Consider the following 19,815-nt stretch of genomic DNA (forward strand, 5'->3'; position numbering starts at 1 on the left):
TCTATGTTTTATTTAACTTGTTCGATATTTAAATAATTTTAGACGTTGTATTAAATTGTGTTTTAGCATATTGCATGAAAAGTTCCACCTTATCTTTCTGAATATGGTTCAAAATGATTCAATATTTCTGTACGTAAAAATGAGCGTGCACTATTCATGATGATAATGAATGATAATATTGTTCTTCTTACATTCTTTATGTATATTGAGTTTGTTCATCTACTTAACTTTAATTTTTTTTTGTTTATAATGCATGATCAAATTTTTACCATATTTTTCTCTATTTTGTTTAACCATAATTCACTTGACATTTCTTTTTAGACTATAATTTTCTTACCTTCTTTTTTTAACCATAATTCGGATGATATTGTCATCAATTTACATCAATGTATAACTTAAATGTTTGCAATAAATGTTGATTAGCTGTAAGAGTCGTTAATTGATAGTTTGCCAGGACGTACAGTTGTGGTTGATATGTTAAATGTTGTACATATTTTTAAGATATCTAACTTATAAAGTATAGACACACTACATGGTTAATTATTCTTGAAATATATACTTATTTTCATTCATAACTTTTGAAATAGTAATACAGTGTGACCTAGTTTCATTTTATGAGCTAAATTATTTGTTTAATGTTCAACGTAGATTTACTATAATATACCATATTTACTATACAATACTTATTATAATAAATTATATCTTTTGTTGTATAAAATAAGAACAATTTAAAAGAAAGACGTTTTCAGAAAAACGCTTTTTTGTATCAGTGACCGAAATTATATTATTATTCTACTCTGAAAGTTTGTTCTGCATCACGTTAGGCATAAGGCATTTGTGAATTATCACGAAATTTCGATTTGCATCCTTAAATATAGATTCTACAGAATCTATCTTATAATACATTACATTATTTAAGTCGGATATGTGTGAATACGCAATTAATTTTAACACAAAATGGATTCTAAAATAATTTTTAAGATCATCACACCATATTATGCACCGAAAGAAATATATACATGAACTATGTTTGAAGCTAGTCAAAAGACTGCTTTCAATTAAGTAAAGAAAATTACTACTTTTACCATTGATACCACTGCCTAAAAATTAAAATATTCAGTGTACGCAAAATACATGTCCAGACGTGTTTTTTTTTATATTTCTGACGTTTTCATGTTATTTTCGTATTGACATTAAAACTTTTTGTGGATTGAGCAATCCGTCTTAATGCTTTAGGGTCTCGAACACCTGGAGCCGCAGGCGTTGGCATCAGAGGCACCGGGTGTAACACTGGTGAGTTTACGGTTATATTTGCTTAATTTCATTTGGATCGTACAATTAACTGCAAGTGACTAACAGTTACTATTTAGAAGCCATAATCCATTTCGCAATAACCCCACGTATTTCGTCTTCTAAATAGCATGATTATTACAACAAGAATAGTTTAACATAAAATAAACAACTCTTGATTAAGTTTGAACATGGTAAAGCGCCTTGTGAACTTCCACACTTACAGCGTTTATACGTCCAGTCCTATTTTTATAAAACGTGTTTAACTTATCAATACAAAGATCAAGTTATACATTTATTATATTTCAAAAGCAAAAACGTGTTCGTGTATGAATCATGTCTACTATGATTTCAGATAAGTGATGGTGCAGAGATTATAAAAATCAGCAAAAGATTTTTCATTCAGCATGCCAAAAACAACACCATGCTCAAAGTCGAGACGATGGTAGGTTTTATTTCTATCAAACACAGTAGCCATTAAATGTTTGATACTATCGAAATGAGAATCAAAGCTAGCAATCACAAAGCTCCTATGAACATTTCACATAATCAACTAGTTTCTGGGAGAGAAGATAATGTCTAAGTAAAATCCAAAAAATATAGGTACAATACGCAATTAAACATCGAATGAATATAAGGTAGTTTAAAACATATAAATATCGAATATAAAGAGATTTAATTAATTAAATAAATAAATTTATATATACATGTGTTTCTAATAAGACACTGATCACGTATTTGCCCTATACAGATTTAATTTAGTTATTGAAAATTAAAACTTTGATGCAAATGATGAAAGTTAACACAAGTGTGTGCATATTATAGAATTATTTGTTTCATTTACATAAATATGAAGATGTGTAATCACAAGCAAATGTTTTTGTTTTGAGGTGTCATTAGAAACCGGAAGGCGAATGTTTTATTTAAAATACTTGGATTGAGCATTTATTTCTGGAAAATGACACACTTGTATCGAATGCGTGCATTATGCGCTATAATCACTTCTGACATAAAACTTTTACAACTCCTTAACACTTACAGCAACGTGAATACATGAGTGCAGAAGAGGCAAAAGAAGTTATGTACAACAAAGAAACTTGGCAAAAGTACAAGACAGTGCTACTGAGCCGAACAATAAGCAACCTTTCACGGAGCCAGATTGACAAAGTTCACTAAAGGCATACGAAGATCACTGAAAACCAGTGTTTACTTTAATAAGTTGAATTAGAAATGGTATGCTGTTTAATTATTAACATATCATGAAAAAGATATTTGCAAATGGACGCAATCATATCTTACCAGTGCTATGTTGTTGCAGTCTGATTGCGATTTTCATTGTTATTTTGTTGTAGATGATTATATAAGCCCAGTATTAACAAGGAAAGCAAATCACACATTTATGCAACTTTTTATGTATTTGTATGTATGTTAATGCTATATTACCTTATCAAATGGTTGTTAAACGGTTGCTTTTGTGTTTGTTTATTGTCTCTGTGCAATATAAAGCCATCAAACGTAGCATAGTTAATGAACTAAAACAATATTAAATTTATCAACTAATACTTATGTAAAATAATGACTCAATTACATGCATTGTGGTTATCAATACATTTACGTATGTGTTTAATAATAATATCCTGTATTTTATTGAAGTACAATCAAGCATGTAGTGGCTCTGTTGCCAAAAGTACGATGTTCACTTATTGTTCAATACACATGTGAAACACAATCCTTTTTTTGCATCACTTTTCTTAAAAGGCGAGTTCGGTAGTATTCTCGCAAATACATAAATAAGTTATTAAATTCTTGTTAAAAGAATGTATACTGCTATTCTGGGTTTTGTTTTAGCTCTTATGAGTACATGGCCTATCGGCGGCCTTCGTCATCCATCGTGTTTCGTCAGTAATAACGCAATAGTTGTAAGCAATTTAAACGACGGAAAATCTTCTCTCTAAGAGTTTGTTCAAAACGTTCCTGTTTGCTACATGTAGGCTACCAGTGCTGAAAATACATTTTAAATTTTAATTAAAAAAACTCCCCGGAATCCACTAGGCTCATATGTTTAATGTTGGGTGTTTTACGTCGTCTAATATTCCAATCTTGACCCTTGGCTCAAGTATACACACGTGGAACCATCACCTGCAGAATAAAATCTTGTCAAGCTATGCGGTCCTTTATTTATGGCAAGGAACCAAATGCCAAACAACGAGGCATACATATATGTTGAAAGTAAGACTCGTTCTTACGCAACAATCAAATGTAAGTGAACAAAACCTGGGCCAGCGCCTTCAATTGTCAAATTAAAACATTAGGTGGCTTCAACCGGCTTTAAGGTGTTCTAAAATATCTAAGTATAAGAACAAAGTAATCTCAAAACCTTATGGTTTAAATTAAATAGCAATCAGAGAAAACAATTTCAACTTAAATACCATGTAACTAACCAAGTTTGTTTTCATACAAAAACAAAATTGAATCGTAACTTTCTGAGTAAAGTTTTAAAGAAAACAAAACGAAAATCAACGTCTCGTATTTATCGTTTAACATTCGGATCAGGCAATTCAGGGAGAAGACCCTATACGTTCGTAAAATACAACAGTACAAAGCTTGGTTGTGCATGTTTATCCTCAGCCATATAACATATCATAAGTAAAATTGTTTCAAATAGACAACATTAAAATTAAAAATCCCTTTTGAAACCGCAACTCTCAGAGGTGTTTAATGTGTAAATGCTTATAGTACTCATCTACACAGTTTTTTAAATCATGTAACTGGTGTCAAAACAGACCAGGCCCCAGGGGTCAAATGATTTTGGATTGTTTTGTGAATAAAATCATCTTATCTGAAATCGCAAGGGTTTAAGATTTTGTGTATAACATCGTCTTTTGGCCCTCACGTAGTTAAAGGCCCTATTAAGGTTACAAATCCAATTATTGTGCATATAAACTGGTCTAATTTTTACCGGATTTCAGTTACTCTTGCATAAAAATGCTAATAACACAGCTTAGGTGCAACGTTATCAAGAATTATGGAAGATATACCCGTTTCATAATTGGAAGAAATGTCTACAACTTTGCAACTAACGTGGTGTGTAGCCTGAAAGCGGTGACGTATGCTAAAATTAGCCGAAAGAAAATTCAATTTTAATTCTATTTTAAACAACTTTTTATCAGCAGACAGTAACTGATTAGATCACTAAAAATCAACGATATATTTTTGGTGACCTGAGTCACTTTCACTTTCCCGAGTACACAGTGATGTAAATAAACTGATTGTTTGTAAACAGAATTGACTTGGAGGACACTGTATTTTGAGCTCAAAACAAGTTGTATTGCTCATTTTTTATAGTAATGCCCTATAGCATATATATATTGTTTTTTGATAACCTTTATAAATTAAATACGAAAAAAACATTTAAAAATCGGTAAATAATTACGGATGTTCACATTTATAGGGCCTTTAAGTTCAAATCATGTAACATGGGACAATACTTGTTTTGCCAAATGAACCACTTGTTTTTCTTAAATGAATAGAGAAATCTTCAAAAAAGTCTTAAACTCTGATATCGAAATTCCCGGGGTTAGGTATTTGGCATATAACATTGAACGGTTGTGTTATATTAAAGAAATGCCTTATTGGTCAAAACTGATTTCTCCCTACTTTTTCCTGGTAAGTATATAGTGAAAACTCCACAACTATCGTGTACTCTGAACCACAAGGTCCAGCGGTGTAGTGTTTGGCGCCTAGCATCGTATGGTGCTTCCTTACAAAGTGTATTAAAAGCATATTAATGAATTCAAGATTGGCCTAACCAAGGGGTTACTTGTTTTTCAAATATAGTAAAAACTTAAAACGAAACCGGACCGTAGGTTTGGCATTGGTATTCAACATCTAAAAAAATCTGTGAAAAAGTTATTAGATTTACACAACGTCGTAAACAATACACCAAACCACTTCGTTCAGATTTTCTTAGAATCGCTACATTAAAGTATTTGTATTTAAAACTAACCTAGTATTTTTTATAAATATACAGATTTTAAACCTAATGCTAATTATATAATCAATATATATTTCGCAGTGCTACATAACATTTTATATTATTTTAGTTATAATTTTAAAATAAGGCATATTTAACATATTAAAAGACTCTTAGTCTTTTATGTATACGTATGAATACAAGATTTATAGCCTGCTACTAAGTTACATTTGAGGCAATCGACATAATTATATATATATATAGCAACACATTCAGTACCCGACATACTGCATGAGTGATACTTCAGCTACTGTCATTATATATATGAATTAAGATCTCTTTCCTTCTGTTTCAATTGATACAAAACACGCACTTGTGTCTGCTAAGTCTATATTGGCTTGTTTCGATCCTTACCAAATATGTATGTATCCACTGTTCTCTACTTCTTCATATTTATATATGACACAGACGACCATAAACAATTTACGGTTCAGAAGCAGTGACTTACAAAATGCAAGTTGATGAATGTTACATAGTCAATCAATATTACCAAAGTCACATGGAGAAATGCGAGATTGACCAGATTCATACAATATTTCCATATTTTATTTTGTTAATGTATATTAATATGTTCAGATGTTTTATACATATAAACACAAGTAATCCATCTCAATAAAACAATTGGAGTACCCTGATACGTAACACAGTATTTGACTTACATGACATGCTGTTTTAGAGTGGTGTGAAACATAACATTTGTATGACAAACTCAAATATAAGTATCATTGTGTTATTTTTTTATCTTTACGTTTTTTATCCAGTATTTGCTTACAATTGTATGCGATGTTATGTAAAAAAAAATGGTCGTTACAAAATATTGAAGTGATGTTCTCAAAGGCTGATATTGGCAACACCATGATTAAATCCAATCGTTTTATGTTGAAATAGAGATATAAACTGTCTGATATCTTATTAATAAGGGCGTACCCTTTGTCAAATTATCCGGAATCATGGCGCCATCAGACAATTTAATATCCATGGATCGAGGCACATTTCCATAAGGGATTGTGCAAATAAATCCTATCAAAATGTTAACTGGCTTTCTCCTGTAAATGAAGATGAATGGCATGTTCAAGTACAAAAGTGGCATACAAGCTTGCTTCGTTGTAAGTTTCACGTAGTTTATGCTCTTGTAATTTAGCCTAACTTATATAATAAATAATTTGTTATTAAAAAATATAATTGGGAAATATGAACGATCGAATGTTTGTACACGTAATAATATTGTTGAATCCCGTTCATGCCGCCCATTAGATACGTAAATCGTTTCTAAACGCGTTAAGAACGTCTCCTTATTCTACATAAAAAAAATTCCTTCTTCAATCTAGAAACAACCTATTTTACGGAACGCCAAACAATGTGTAGCCATATAAAATGGCGAACTGGTTAATAGATGGATTTTTCGGCGCGTTCCCTCGAAATTGACATCCAATGTCGTTAGCAAGATGCTAAGCTGTCCAACAAGTATTAACCTGATCATTTAAGAATGGATAGATATTGGCATATCTCATTTATTGCCTCTGATGAATTGTCGAAAGTGTCTTAAGAGACATTTCTCCATTCTGGGAAAGAATCGTTCTTGGAAGCAAATAAAAACATCGCCAGATGAATGTATCAACTGTTGAATAAATTGTAATATAGGATAATTTCAGCGTTCTTCTTTCATACTGTATCACTATTTATTTCGGGGACTACAGACCCAATAAATGGTGTATTGTGTATTTTATCGAAACACGGTGAGTGATAAAGCATTGGAATAATAATGCGCTTGCGAAACTATGCTTCTCCCTCTTTGATTATATAAAGTATTCACTCGTTTTTTAACTGTTAATGGAACAGATAAACACTATTTATTTTTCTTGTAAAATATGCAATCGAAGTTAAATTCATAAAATGACAAGTATTTTGGTATTAAAGATTATCTTTCAAACTTTAATTTTACATTTTTCAGCATGTTTATTCTTAAAACCTTTTGAAAGGAAATATGTACAATATTTTTCTTATTATTTATTATTACAATATTTATATACAAATCATTACGTTGTGAAAAAAAGTCGTCTGCCGTTCAGTCCGTAAGGTACGTGCACCAATAGAGAATGTTAAAGAGAAGGAACACAATTGGAAAGATTATGCGCGATAATTTATCAATTTTGCTGACGCTATTGAGTCCCAAAACGTTTGTAAACATCCTATTGTGTCGCACATTTCGAGTTCCGAAAAAGCAATTCCAGCACTTGAATAGCATAGATTCTCTCTGTATGTTTGGAACAACAACTTTTGTTCGATTTAGGCTGTTTTCTCCCACGGTGTCTGTGGACTTTGCATCTTCCTGTCAATCAAATGAGGTAAAAATATAATAATAATAATCACTTACGAACTACACTCTATGTTATAAATGATGCTTTTCCAAAATGTAGACTTTGATATTGTCTTCACACGATGTCCAGTTGTCTTTCACGGCTCTGTATATGATGTTTGTTATTACAACTAAAGATTAATGATAAAAAGAACGTGAATCACAAACTGCACAAACGATACATCATTTGCCGAATTAAAAGTGACCAATACTTAAAACCAAAATGAAATAAAATGTCAAAAATACATCACTGATGTATTTCATAGTTAAAATTAAAAAGTTTTAATAACAAGAGTCCTTATACAAAGGAATATATAATGGTGCAAGTACCTCTCTCTGATACGACGTTATAAAGTAATGAAACATGTCATACAAGTTTTCAATATGTCCCTACCTGGTCCTCCTTTATTTGTTCAAGTTCGACCTGCTTTGAGATACACATGACTAGCTGCGGTCCCTCCCCGCAGCCGAACTTTGTGTAATAGTGGACGGAGGCGAACTGAATGATGGTGGCTAATACGAAAAAGAAACAGAAAGCGACGTAAACGTCTAGCGCCGTCGAATAAGACACGCGCGGCAAGTCATTTCGGTTATCAAGGCCGATGAACGTCATTGTCAACACCACCATGGTTCCTGTAAAATTTAAAACATTAAGGTCTTTTTAAAAAGTGGTTGGTTATTTATGATGGCACACTCACAAAATGGCTGTACGTTAGCTTTAAGAGGTCATGTTTTTATCGAAACTTTGCCGGAGATTAATATATTTATATTATAATAATATGTGTTGTTCTTTCATTTATAGTAGTTTATAGGTAAATATTATAACCCGCCTGCTGTGTTTATCTTTGAGCAGTTCTGTTTATTTCCACTGTTGTTTTTTTCCAACGAATTTATAAATTATATTTTTATATGTTCAACAATATTTTTCGACATGAGGAAGTGCTGAATGTATGAATAAGTGTCATACCAAGCGCTATCCTATCCGAGGTGGCCTCCCTGTTTATCCAGAAGGAGACCCAGGAGAGTACCACGAGGAGGCAGCAAGGAACATACACGTTGATGAGGAAGAAGCCCATGTGCCGGCGCAGGTAGAATTGGACCGTCAAAACGGAGTGGGAAGCTGAACAAAAACATACTGTTAATGATTCAAACAAAGGCGCGCGATTAACTATTTTTTATCAACAAGAAGTCACTTTATGGACAGACATAAACATGGATGGTAAGCGTTATTAAAACAAGTCCACAAATACGATTGTGAAGAGTTTAAATTGATGGCGACAGCGTTTTATATGTTTGTTTGATGAAAAAGTTATCTTTATAACGTCCCGTGTAAAAATGTGAATTTTCAGGGCCGGTCAAATTGAATTCGGCACATGATCATTGCACATATTTAAGATGTATGACTAACAATAAAACGCACATTTTCAGTTTGCATGTATAAATTTAAATTAATCATCATATGGTTCTTCCTAGACAATTAAACGAAACCAAGGTTAGAAACCCACAGATTTAACACCATAAAGAAGAACAGAAAAGAAGGACATTTGAAGTGGGCCGTTATCTCTTATAGTTTTATTTCTATTGGTAGTTTTAATACTCCTTCATTCATACACAACTTTGATATATTGTTTTGGACTATACATAATGATTCTTACCTCCCCGCAACGGCATCGTCGTGTTGAAACATGGCGTCTGTAGTATATCAAATTGGGACAAAGTCATGTCGGCTGCTATCTCGACAGAGTTCTTGCGCCCAAACCTCCATTCATAGATAACATCTTCCACCGAGTAAGCAACTTAAATGTATTCGACAATACATAGGCAGAGGCTACCATATCAACCGATATAGCAGATCTACTTACATGATTCAAAAAGGCACATTCATTGAAACTGTGCAAGTACAAATTATGTTATATTTGTTTTCATCCGTCTGCTTATATGTGTGTAATAATTTATAAAATAAAATAATTGTGCATCTATTGACTTGAAATAAAAATATTTATCTTCATCAAATAAATAAAGCACTATATATTACATATATACATTGACTCACAACTCGCAACGTAGAGGTGACACGTCTGCGAATCCAAGGGATATTTCTCGAGACGCATTATGCAAGAGGCTCGAATTGTCAAGCTGAATTGATATATTTTAAGAATAAAAATAGTTTATATATCGCAATAAAATATTTATATGTAAGTAAAATATGGCAACTTGAATTATCACTTATCAAATCACTTATGCACATAAAAAGTAATATGTAAATCCTACCGATACATACTTTTTAAGATTGCATGCTTGACATGGCGTTTACCAAATCATTCATAGAATTAATTAAATGAAACAGAAATCACATGTGTGTCTTATAAACAGAAAATTAATAGAATAGAACAATGACGAATGACGCAGATGGCATATCTTATTACCGTTGCGAATACAGAACAGTTCCGTCTTTGTGGATCCGGAAGAACTTGTTGGGCATTGGTACCATGTGCACGTACGATTTCCCGCCGTTCAGGAAAACCGTGTCTGGGTACCAGAGACGCTCTAGCATCTTGATATTCAGCGATATGTTTGCCATTGAAACGTTGAGTGCCAGACGCTTGTCGACCCACAGTTGACGGAAGTAACAGTCCATGGAGTAATCCTTGATATTAGATGTATTCAGTAATCAGCTTTATATTTAATTCATTTTCATCTTGACACCTTTTTACCAATTGCTATTTGCAGTTGTATCGTACGATTGATTTAAACTTAATGCTACGTGTGTTGCGATGTAGCCTCTATTATATGTCAATTTTACTTAAAGTATATAATTTAATATATATCTTTTCAATGCATTATTATAAAACCGCTTGAAATTTTATTTATTATCGACATGTATTTCATACTACTCTTATTTTTCAATTTAATCAACTATATTTGTCGGCGGTTAAAAACTTTGTGGTATGAATGTCCATACTGTTTTGTACAAATAACACGAATTACTCTCCTGTGTGTGTTTCTGGAAGTTTTACTTAGTCAAGTGTCCTTCACATGCATATATTTTGATAGAAGTTAAACTGTGAAAAACAAAACCTAAGCGAAATGAAAAAAGTCATATGTTCGACAGTGCAATGATCATGCATGGACAAATGAAAACATGAATAAGTATTCTATTTTATGTATTTCCGATTGTGTGTACACTTGGAGACTTTTCTAACGCAACACTTAATCATATCAATATAGCTCCCTTATTTTTGAACGGCTTGTGTTCAAATTTGGACCAAGAATAATTCAACACGTATCTGATAATTCCTGAAAATGTAATTGAAATTGAAAAACAACAAAATATAAAAACATAACAAATTAAAAACGTCGCTTCAAAAGTCAAGTTTGCAAAGTCATACAACGTTTAATAAAAACAATGTGAAAAGTAAAACGCATAAACTTACACGTCTTAATAACTGACCGGCTTGCAACATGCCGATTGAGCCGTTTCGCTCCCTAATATTCATACGAGCCATATTGTTTTTCTTTAATAAATGTTATGTGTAAAAACTTACTTAGAATTATGAAATTGAAATTAAATTGGAATAACATGTATATCGCCTTTTACTACACTTAGTGTTTTTTCTAACCCAACACTTTTAAAACTTACATATATCAGTAATAAGTAAATATTTTTTTATTTAAAATTGCACGTGTGATCATTTGACTACAATATGTGCAAGCTAACGATCAAATCATTCATCCGTGACGATCGGACGCTTAAGCAAGTGGGAAAGGTAGCCTGTAAAATGCAAAGTGCGCAATTGCGCTCCTGAATATTTATACGAGCTTTATTGTTTTGTAAATTAATTTTATGTTTTCCTTGTGTAAGAACCCACTTAAAATAATTAAATTGAAATAAAACTAGAATTAAATCGCGTTTCACCATTTCCACGTCCAAAATATGGAAGCACACCTACCCCACGTGCTAAAGCGTCCAATCGTCACGGATGAATGATTTTATCGTGAGCTTGCATACAATAAAGTCAAATGATCGTATATAAAAAAATTAATCAATATCTTTACTCATAACTGAGATATTCAAGTTTGAAAAGTGATGCGTTAGAAAAGTCCCCAAGTGTATATGCGCAAAATAGTCGATTTCTGTACGCGTGATCATAATTCGACACTGAACATTATAGACATTATAAAGACAGACATTTATCAGGAGAGGAATTCATGCTTACAGCTATGTTTGTATTCAAGGGAAGTGGCCAATATTCTATGCATTATAGAACAAAACATTGAACCAAACATTAAACATAAAAATAATTAAAGTTGGGGTTGACCAGTTTTGAAATACATCATACATATTTAAAAGTAAACACTAAGTTTTTCAGCGTAACGCATAACATTTCATCGAAAATCTTCTGGCGATGCATGATTGGTTACTTCTTAAGGACGTGGAATTCTAGTTCAGAACACAATACACTTGGCGGAACGCCAAGTCAAATTAAGAGGTTTTATAAAGGAAATAAATACTTTTCTGTAATGATAATATATGTTCTCGTATTTTAGTCTGCATGTCAACAAACAGAGCTCCAAGTCCTTATATGATACTACTTTCCATTTGACATATACTGTTATGTACTGTTTTTTTTCAATGTACTTTTAATCTTACAAAGATTGTTTTCTTCACTTTATTGACATTTAATGCAAATTTATTTTATTTTTTTAGAATTCGTACATGTAAGCTCATAAAAGTATTCAGAACACTGCCATACAATATTCTATATTTTATTAAGTAAATTTTGTTGGTAAATGTTGAATACTGAATCAACAATGAAACACGAAGGAACCTCACACTTATTGCGTGCAGTTAAGTATTAAATGTCATCTCATCCGAAAATGTATGCACGTAATATTATTGAAAATAGCTACAATTGTTTTACATAACAACGCTACAAGCACTATTCATCGACAGTCAGTAATAAAGATTTATCAATGCTTTAACTGGAAAGAAAAGCATGACTTGAAATTCCAATGAAAAGGCTTTGTCTTTAATTTACTTCAGTCATTTGGGATAAAATATATTTAGAAAGAATAACGATATTCAGGAGAAAACAGACATCAGACATTTGATTAGATTGACGATATTCGTAATGCTTCTGGTTCGATCACTAAAGAAAACGTCTAGATGATTAAGATTTACAAAGCCATTTTCTACCTTTTTCGCCTTGTTGATGCTACATTATTTCGATCATTTTCTGCAGCCATGTGAAGACATATACAACAAAGATATTTAGCATTCCTGTTAGCATGTGAAAGATTATTACACTAGTTGGTTTGGAAAATAAAACCAACAAAGTAACACATCTAGCTGTAATGTAACTAGCGTTTGGAAATAGACAGAAAAGATTACATAAACAGCAACATATCTTCTGCACATTATTGCACATGAAACAGGTTTTGGAGGACATACCGCTACTTCGTTATGTTTTTTAATATAGATACATGTTTCTTACCATGTTTTTCTCGCTTACAGGTCCCATTGAACGAACCAATATGTCAGTCTGGACAACCAAAGGTTTTTCTGAAAAGTTAATACCAGGAAGCAGTATATGTGAACTAACATGAACTAACTTACAAAAAACGGTATTTTCATTGTTAAGGGTGTGAATTTTTTAAGCATCGCTTTTAGCTATTTGTGTATGATGCAATATAACTTAGATTCGTCGACCCATCCTTATGTATCAAAGACCAAAGAACGCTGAACAATCTCCATCAATATGAGAAGTATCAATATGTACTCTTGAGAATAGTATCTAATTTCATTATATGCCAGCATGACCATATAAGCTGAATAAAACCATGCCATCAGATATCTTTATCGGAGCTTGCAAAACGCCAATTCATTTAATATCTGCTGTATGTTCAAACAAAAAACAAAAAAAAGTTATATTTATGGCAAATGAATTAAAATCTACATGATTGAACTCAAATTTTGAAGCCAACATGCCTCTCTTTTCTTGAATGAGCCATATATTTGAATTCAAATAGAATTGAATCTCTGAAAATATTCATAACCACGTAAGACAGAACATTTTACAACACATAGAAACTAAAAAGACAAGCAAATTGGTTGAATTAATATCACCCCGACGTTAATATATACACACGCATAAAGATTCACGTTGATATCTTATAAAGTATCTAGAATATATAGCCATTTTTGTGAAAATGTGTGACTGACGGTCGGACGGACTGACGGACGGACTGATGGACGGACGGACAAAGCAAATTCTAAACCCCTCGGCGTTTGGCGGGAGAAATTAAACAAGTGGAAATCAATGGTCAACTTCTTATTAAAATTCTAAGTAAATAAGAGGAAATGCTTGCATATACAATATATATCAAGAGTGTTTATATACATCAATATCAATTACGATTGGATGCAACTACATATAAACTTAGACAAAAGCAATTATTGCTGCACAAAAATTATGTTATTATTATAGTTTGATATTGTATATGCACATACAGCATAAATGAAGGATGGTGTTAATTTTACATTACTTATATAATGTGGACATTAGTAAATTACTTATATAATTTAAGTAAAAAAAACACCAATTAAGTTTGTGTATTGTACATTTGCGCACAATGGACAAGATCACAGCACTAATAAAAAAGGACAGTTAACACAATATTTTGCCGTGTTATTTGAAACAATACATTTGATTTATGGACACATAAAATAAGTCTACATATTACCTCCATATCCAGGTCGAAGGCGTTTATCGTATCCAAGCAACAGTTTATCTAGCTGAAGACTCATGTCTTCGTGCTTAGAAAACGTCCCGTGTACGCTTGAGACATTACTAAAAAAGGTAATATTATAAACTACTCTTAAATACGTATTAAATGTAATTTAACTATAATTAAAAATATCAAATTGATTTGAAGGATTATTTGTAAATAATGTTAATTGTTAATTTTATTAACTAAAAAATACGCAAATACAAAAATAAATAAATAAATAAGTAAATAAATAAATATCAATTGCTAAATATTTGTAAAAATAACACGAACTTAATACCGTACCCTAGAAATAAAACCGTTATCCACAAAACTGGCTGACGATACATTTTGGTACAAGGTGACTACAAAAGAGAAACCTTTGTTGATTTCCAATGCCAGTCTAGCAGACTCATCGAACGGATACATCAACATGACATACAAGTATGAATCAATTTCTCCTCTGAAATTGGTGATATAAACATATAGTCGACAGCTAATCGCATAAAGTAATAAATGATTCCCTCAAGAAAACGTTCAAGTGTTTAGCTTATGTTAAATAAAGTATATTTTTTTCTGATATAATAGCTTATAAACATTGCATTTTCAGTTAAACGAATAACATAAACATTTCCGAACTAATGTTCAACGCGGAACATTTTCTGATTTACATAAAATGTAGAGCTTCGATACAAAGCTCATCTGCAACTGTCACACTTTGAGGCAGATTTTAGTACTAAGATGTTCTTTAAAAAATGCGCAACTTAAAAGGCCTTTAATGTTGAAGAAAATAACTATGTATAACATACTTAAGCAAGGGCTAAAACGGGTACAAAAATATTCGGTTTGGGTCGGCGGTTTCAAGGTAATATACCCTTGCAATTTCGTGTCGGTTCGGTCATGATTTAAATCAGTCAAATGAGTTTATACAAAAAAATAAAAGTGCATTTAATAATACGGTTTTTGTAGCTTTTTAATATGAAAGAAATACAGATGGTTAATCTATTATAGAAATATTATATTTAATCAAATATTGACTAAAATACTGAAATATGCTACTATTTATTATGAATACACCATATTGCTGAAATTAAATATTAGTTATCATAGTAATAATGTCATTATCAAACATAATTTACTCGCTAGAACGATAAACAGCTGAGAGAAAATATCTACATATTTTAACCTAAAATAAAGCTTCTCTTACAAAATGTGAAGATAAAGTAAGAATTATTATTGTTCGATTTAAATGTCGTTTTACGTTTGAAATCGATATAGATTATAAACACAAGTTCTGATACAGACATTCGCAATGTATTTGTACAATGTATGTTAATATTTTCAGAGTACCCTACGTCGATTTACTTGCATTTGGTGGTCGTTTTGTCTTAATTTGGAATGAAATCAATGCTAAAAATTATTGAGAAGAAAATCTGATTCTAATAATTAAATATATGTACAAATAACCATGCATTTTTCCTTTCATGAATAAGCGACCTGACCGGTATCGTTAGTAAAGTTTTGTCCCGGATCCACGGGTAAATTTTCGACCCGCGAATCCAATTCATTTTTGGGAACTAGTTTGAGCCAGTTTCAATAACCGTTTTATTGCTTTGACAATACATAGTTGATGACTTGATGTTGTATCTTATTTTACGCAGGTACGTAATCCGTCCTGAATATCCAACATCAATAGTGTTAGAATATATTTAGCAAACACATAGATAATAATCTCCAGTTTGCTTATTAAACAAACAAAGTTTATATGTTAATTAGAAACCATGTGTGCTCATGCGTAATGAGTTGCATAATGATATGAACTTATCAACCAGTTTCATACATCAATATTAATCAACAGTAACGCCACTGCAAATCAACACAAAGTGATTTGTTTCCCTTTCATTATTAGTGTTTTTTCGAAATCAAAAGTGGTATAAAATTGTGCATATTTCAGCATTGCTGGAATAAATTGGTAGCACACAGTATATAATATTTTGATGTTAGTCGTGTTTTGTTTTTGTTTCTTTGTTTCAATGACATTTTCTCTCATAAATTTAAATAAATATAAAATAGTCGAGATAAGATGAGTTTAAAATAATACCAGATACGTGTTCTCACACTAGTAATACACATTTATTAACTCGGCGCCTGACTGGTAGTTAATGTTTGTATTTGTATATAACTATTAATGTACATCATCTATGTGTCGATATATCATCTATGTGTCGACAGCACATTAAATCAAACACAATTGAAAAATAAAGTGTAATCACACTTTTGATACCAAGTGAGGTTGCATGTTTGGTCGTTGGTATTTACAATCTAAGCACAGAGATAAGTGCTCGCTGCTCATTGAGTGTCCGGATAAAACGGGCACTAGTTTGATCAGATGTTCTTACACATTAAGCATCACAATTATTGTTTTGCGCGATTTTTAATGTTGGTAACATAGCAATGTAATCGTTACACCTACATTTTACCTAGCACCTAATTGCAAACTTGTTACGTTGTCTGTTTACTTACTAACGAAGTGGATTGGTTACCAACGTGGAAGAGATTAAAATATCTATACATGATGTTTTTTCTTCATAGTAGACTGGTGATGAAATAATCTCGTTCTGTCAGTGTTAATTCTTTGACGTTATTTACTCTTACTGCTGGGTAACCAAATTTTGGTTTTAGTTATGATTATTAACATCGCATCATAGCCATGTTTGCCATCACTCTACAATGACATGTGTTATAACTCCAAGCTGTTTCAAAGCACGCACTAAACGACTATATATTCAGTCTGGGTGATCTGTGTGAAGCATAATTATTCTCAACGTTAAAATGTCGCTGTACAAAACTGTTGGAATTGGTATTTTACTGTGTACTTGTGTAATTGCATGGGGTCAGCCTTCTTCATCTTTCAAAATGAAAGAACAGCTTGAGGGAATCGAAGAAATCACAGGAAAGCCAGATGCCGCTTTGCTTTTGAATTTGATGTAAGCTCGGTTAGCTGATTTAGAAATGAAGGTTTCCGATCTAGAACACTGTCGCGATAGGATTTCTTTTCTGGAAGATGAAATTGTTCGGCAATCTGAACAATTTAAAACAATGTGTACAAAACAGAGCGAACCCAAGAATCTCCAGCAGAAGACGCTGTTTTCATTTGTAAGCGAAACAGAAGTAGCAACTGAACATGAAAGTAATACCACTGGTAAACAACACAACAGAACCAAAGCTTTGAGCGACAGCATTATTTTGAATGAACTTACAAAGCTGTATGAAACAAAGTCAAAACGAAACAAACGGTCGATTGCTGGTGAAATTGCATTCTCAGCGTACTTAAGTAACCCTATTCCACGTTTGGCAGAAGGCCATGTGATCAAGTGTGATAAAACAATTCTGAATGACGGTGGAGCATACAATGTTTACACCGGCATTTTTAACGCTTCAGTGGATGGTGTCTACATGTTTTCCTTTTCAATAAACAGCTACACCGAGACGCACGTGAAGCTTGTGGTAGACGGGGCGAACACGGCCGACGTCGTTTCCGACCCTTATCAGACGAGGATAACATATGAAATAATGGCCTCCAACACAATTCTTGTCAGATTGTCCAAAGGACAAAGTGTGTGGATGGAAGAGTATAAAAATGCTGACTGGATGCTTGCATCTTATGATGACGTTCGATTTGTTACGTTTGCTGGTCTATTGGTGTATTGATCGATTTGTTTCTAATTTATTAATGTATTATTTGTTATGTGGAAACAAACGAATTGCCGAAAAAAACAAAAAAAGATAAAATGGTAAATGCTTAATGTAACATGGGATAGTAAGGTATTGTCTAAAAACGTTTTATTTGGGTTACACTATTAACATGTAATTTCGTTTTAAATAAACATCACAAGTTTCTTTATATTGTTCGTTCGAATTATATCATTTTACATTTGTTCTTGAGCCGATTGCGAACCTTATCATATATGTAATCGTCTTGAAATATTCTGTCATTTTGATCGATAGTTTCATTTGATATAATGACTGAATATTTCATGAAAATGTACCGATGGTTCCCTGATATCGTTTTAAATTTGATCTTGCACAACTAGGCTTTTTAAAATGTGCAAATTCGACTCATTAACCCGAAAAAACTCGTGATTGCTTGACCAGTTGCGAAGAAAGTATATACATTCAGGTATTGATGTAAGTGCAAAGTGAGTTAAACAGATGGAACACCATCACAACTAATTGCGAGGGAATACACTACCGAACGATGTTCAATTAAGGCCAATTAATGTTTCTTTTTGTTAACACATCTACATTATACTGCTTTAATGTCTGATGCATATAGTATGGTGTTTCGTAGTTCCACTTATTGTTCCGTATTGTCGATCTCTGGATTACAAGGGCGAGAACGCAATATCATGATACCAAAAAGCGAAACCACGATGCGTGAACACAAAGTCACGATTGAAGAAAGCGAGATCACGCTGCGAGGTCACAATAGTAATATCGCAATTTCGCAATGTTAATTCGTGCTGTCGCATCATGAGCTCGTGGTGTCATCATTGTTTTTAATAGGTCGAAAACGCGATAACATATTGCGATTACGCGATCTTGCATAGTGTTCTCACAACATGGCATCGTAATATCACTATTATCTTCCATCGTATTCACGTTCGTTTCGTTATCAAGTAACTTCTTGTTGTCATTGCGTACTATCGACATTTGAATTGCAAGGGCGAGAACGCTAGAACATTGCGCGAATACGATGAAAGATTGCGAAACAAAGATGCAATATAACTATATTGACATCTTCATCAAGTATCGTCCTCATGCTAGATATAACATCAGTTTTAACAATACTTCATTCAGAAACTAATTTTAAACGTGGTTTTGAACTATATTTTACACGAAAAAACGACGACTGTAGCATATCTAATAGGTAAAATATCATGTCTGCTGCTATCTCGACGGAATTTCTGCGCCCAAACTTCCATTCATATATAAATTCTTCTCCAAAGTAAGCAACTTGAAATGTACGCTACACTACACAGGCACAGCATCCGATCAAGGAAATCTTCTTGATGCTTTAATTCATAAGCAAATAAGATGAAACTGTCCATTGACCAAAATGTGTTATTCATATATATATAATACACTTAAAAGAAAACGAATCCATGTATTTCGTCTATTTAGCACTGAACATTTATCAATATAACTGTTTATGTTTCTTAAGTATAAAAATCGAACAATGCAATAATATTAATCTGAATCGAATACACTTGATCGTACTTATATGTAGTCAAAATTTGAACCTGGCTCATTAGGGTTTGAAAACTAGGTCAACACGTCAAATCTTTGAAACCACTCTATAAGCCAT

At 32.4% G+C, this 19,815-nt stretch overlaps 2 protein-coding genes across 4 annotated transcripts in view; one reads left to right on the forward strand and one right to left on the reverse strand.

The window, feature by feature from the left end:
- LOC127878895 (uncharacterized) overlaps positions 1-3,019 on the forward strand; it is a 37,256-nt gene extending 34,237 nt beyond the window's left edge. For all 3 annotated transcript variants that reach the window (XM_052425427.1, XM_052425428.1, XM_052425425.1), the window contains 3 exons: positions 1,237-1,293; positions 1,646-1,735; positions 2,332-3,019. In XM_052425427.1, coding sequence (XP_052281387.1) covers positions 1,237-1,293; positions 1,646-1,735; positions 2,332-2,466 — 282 coding nt within the window. In that variant the 3' untranslated portion in view covers positions 2,467-3,019. The remainder of the gene's footprint in view (positions 1-1,236; positions 1,294-1,645; positions 1,736-2,331) is intronic.
- A 4,329-nt stretch (positions 3,020-7,348) lies between these two features.
- LOC127879315 (gamma-aminobutyric acid receptor alpha-like) lies at positions 7,349-14,532 on the reverse strand. The gene is made up of 8 exons (XM_052426084.1): positions 14,424-14,532; positions 13,175-13,242; positions 10,106-10,326; positions 9,733-9,815; positions 9,335-9,475; positions 8,647-8,799; positions 8,074-8,312; positions 7,349-7,652 (listed from the first exon to the last, which is right to left on the reverse strand). Exons 1-8 carry the CDS (start codon positions 14,485-14,487, stop codon positions 7,389-7,391), a joined length of 1,233 nt encoding a protein of 410 aa, XP_052282044.1. The 5' UTR covers positions 14,488-14,532; the 3' UTR covers positions 7,349-7,388.
- Between the last annotated feature and the right edge of the window lie 5,283 nt (positions 14,533-19,815).

The sequence above is a fragment of the Dreissena polymorpha genome, chromosome 4 (assembly GCF_020536995.1).
Source record: "Dreissena polymorpha isolate Duluth1 chromosome 4, UMN_Dpol_1.0, whole genome shotgun sequence".
In the NCBI taxonomy this organism is placed as follows: domain Eukaryota; kingdom Metazoa; phylum Mollusca; class Bivalvia; order Myida; family Dreissenidae; genus Dreissena; species Dreissena polymorpha.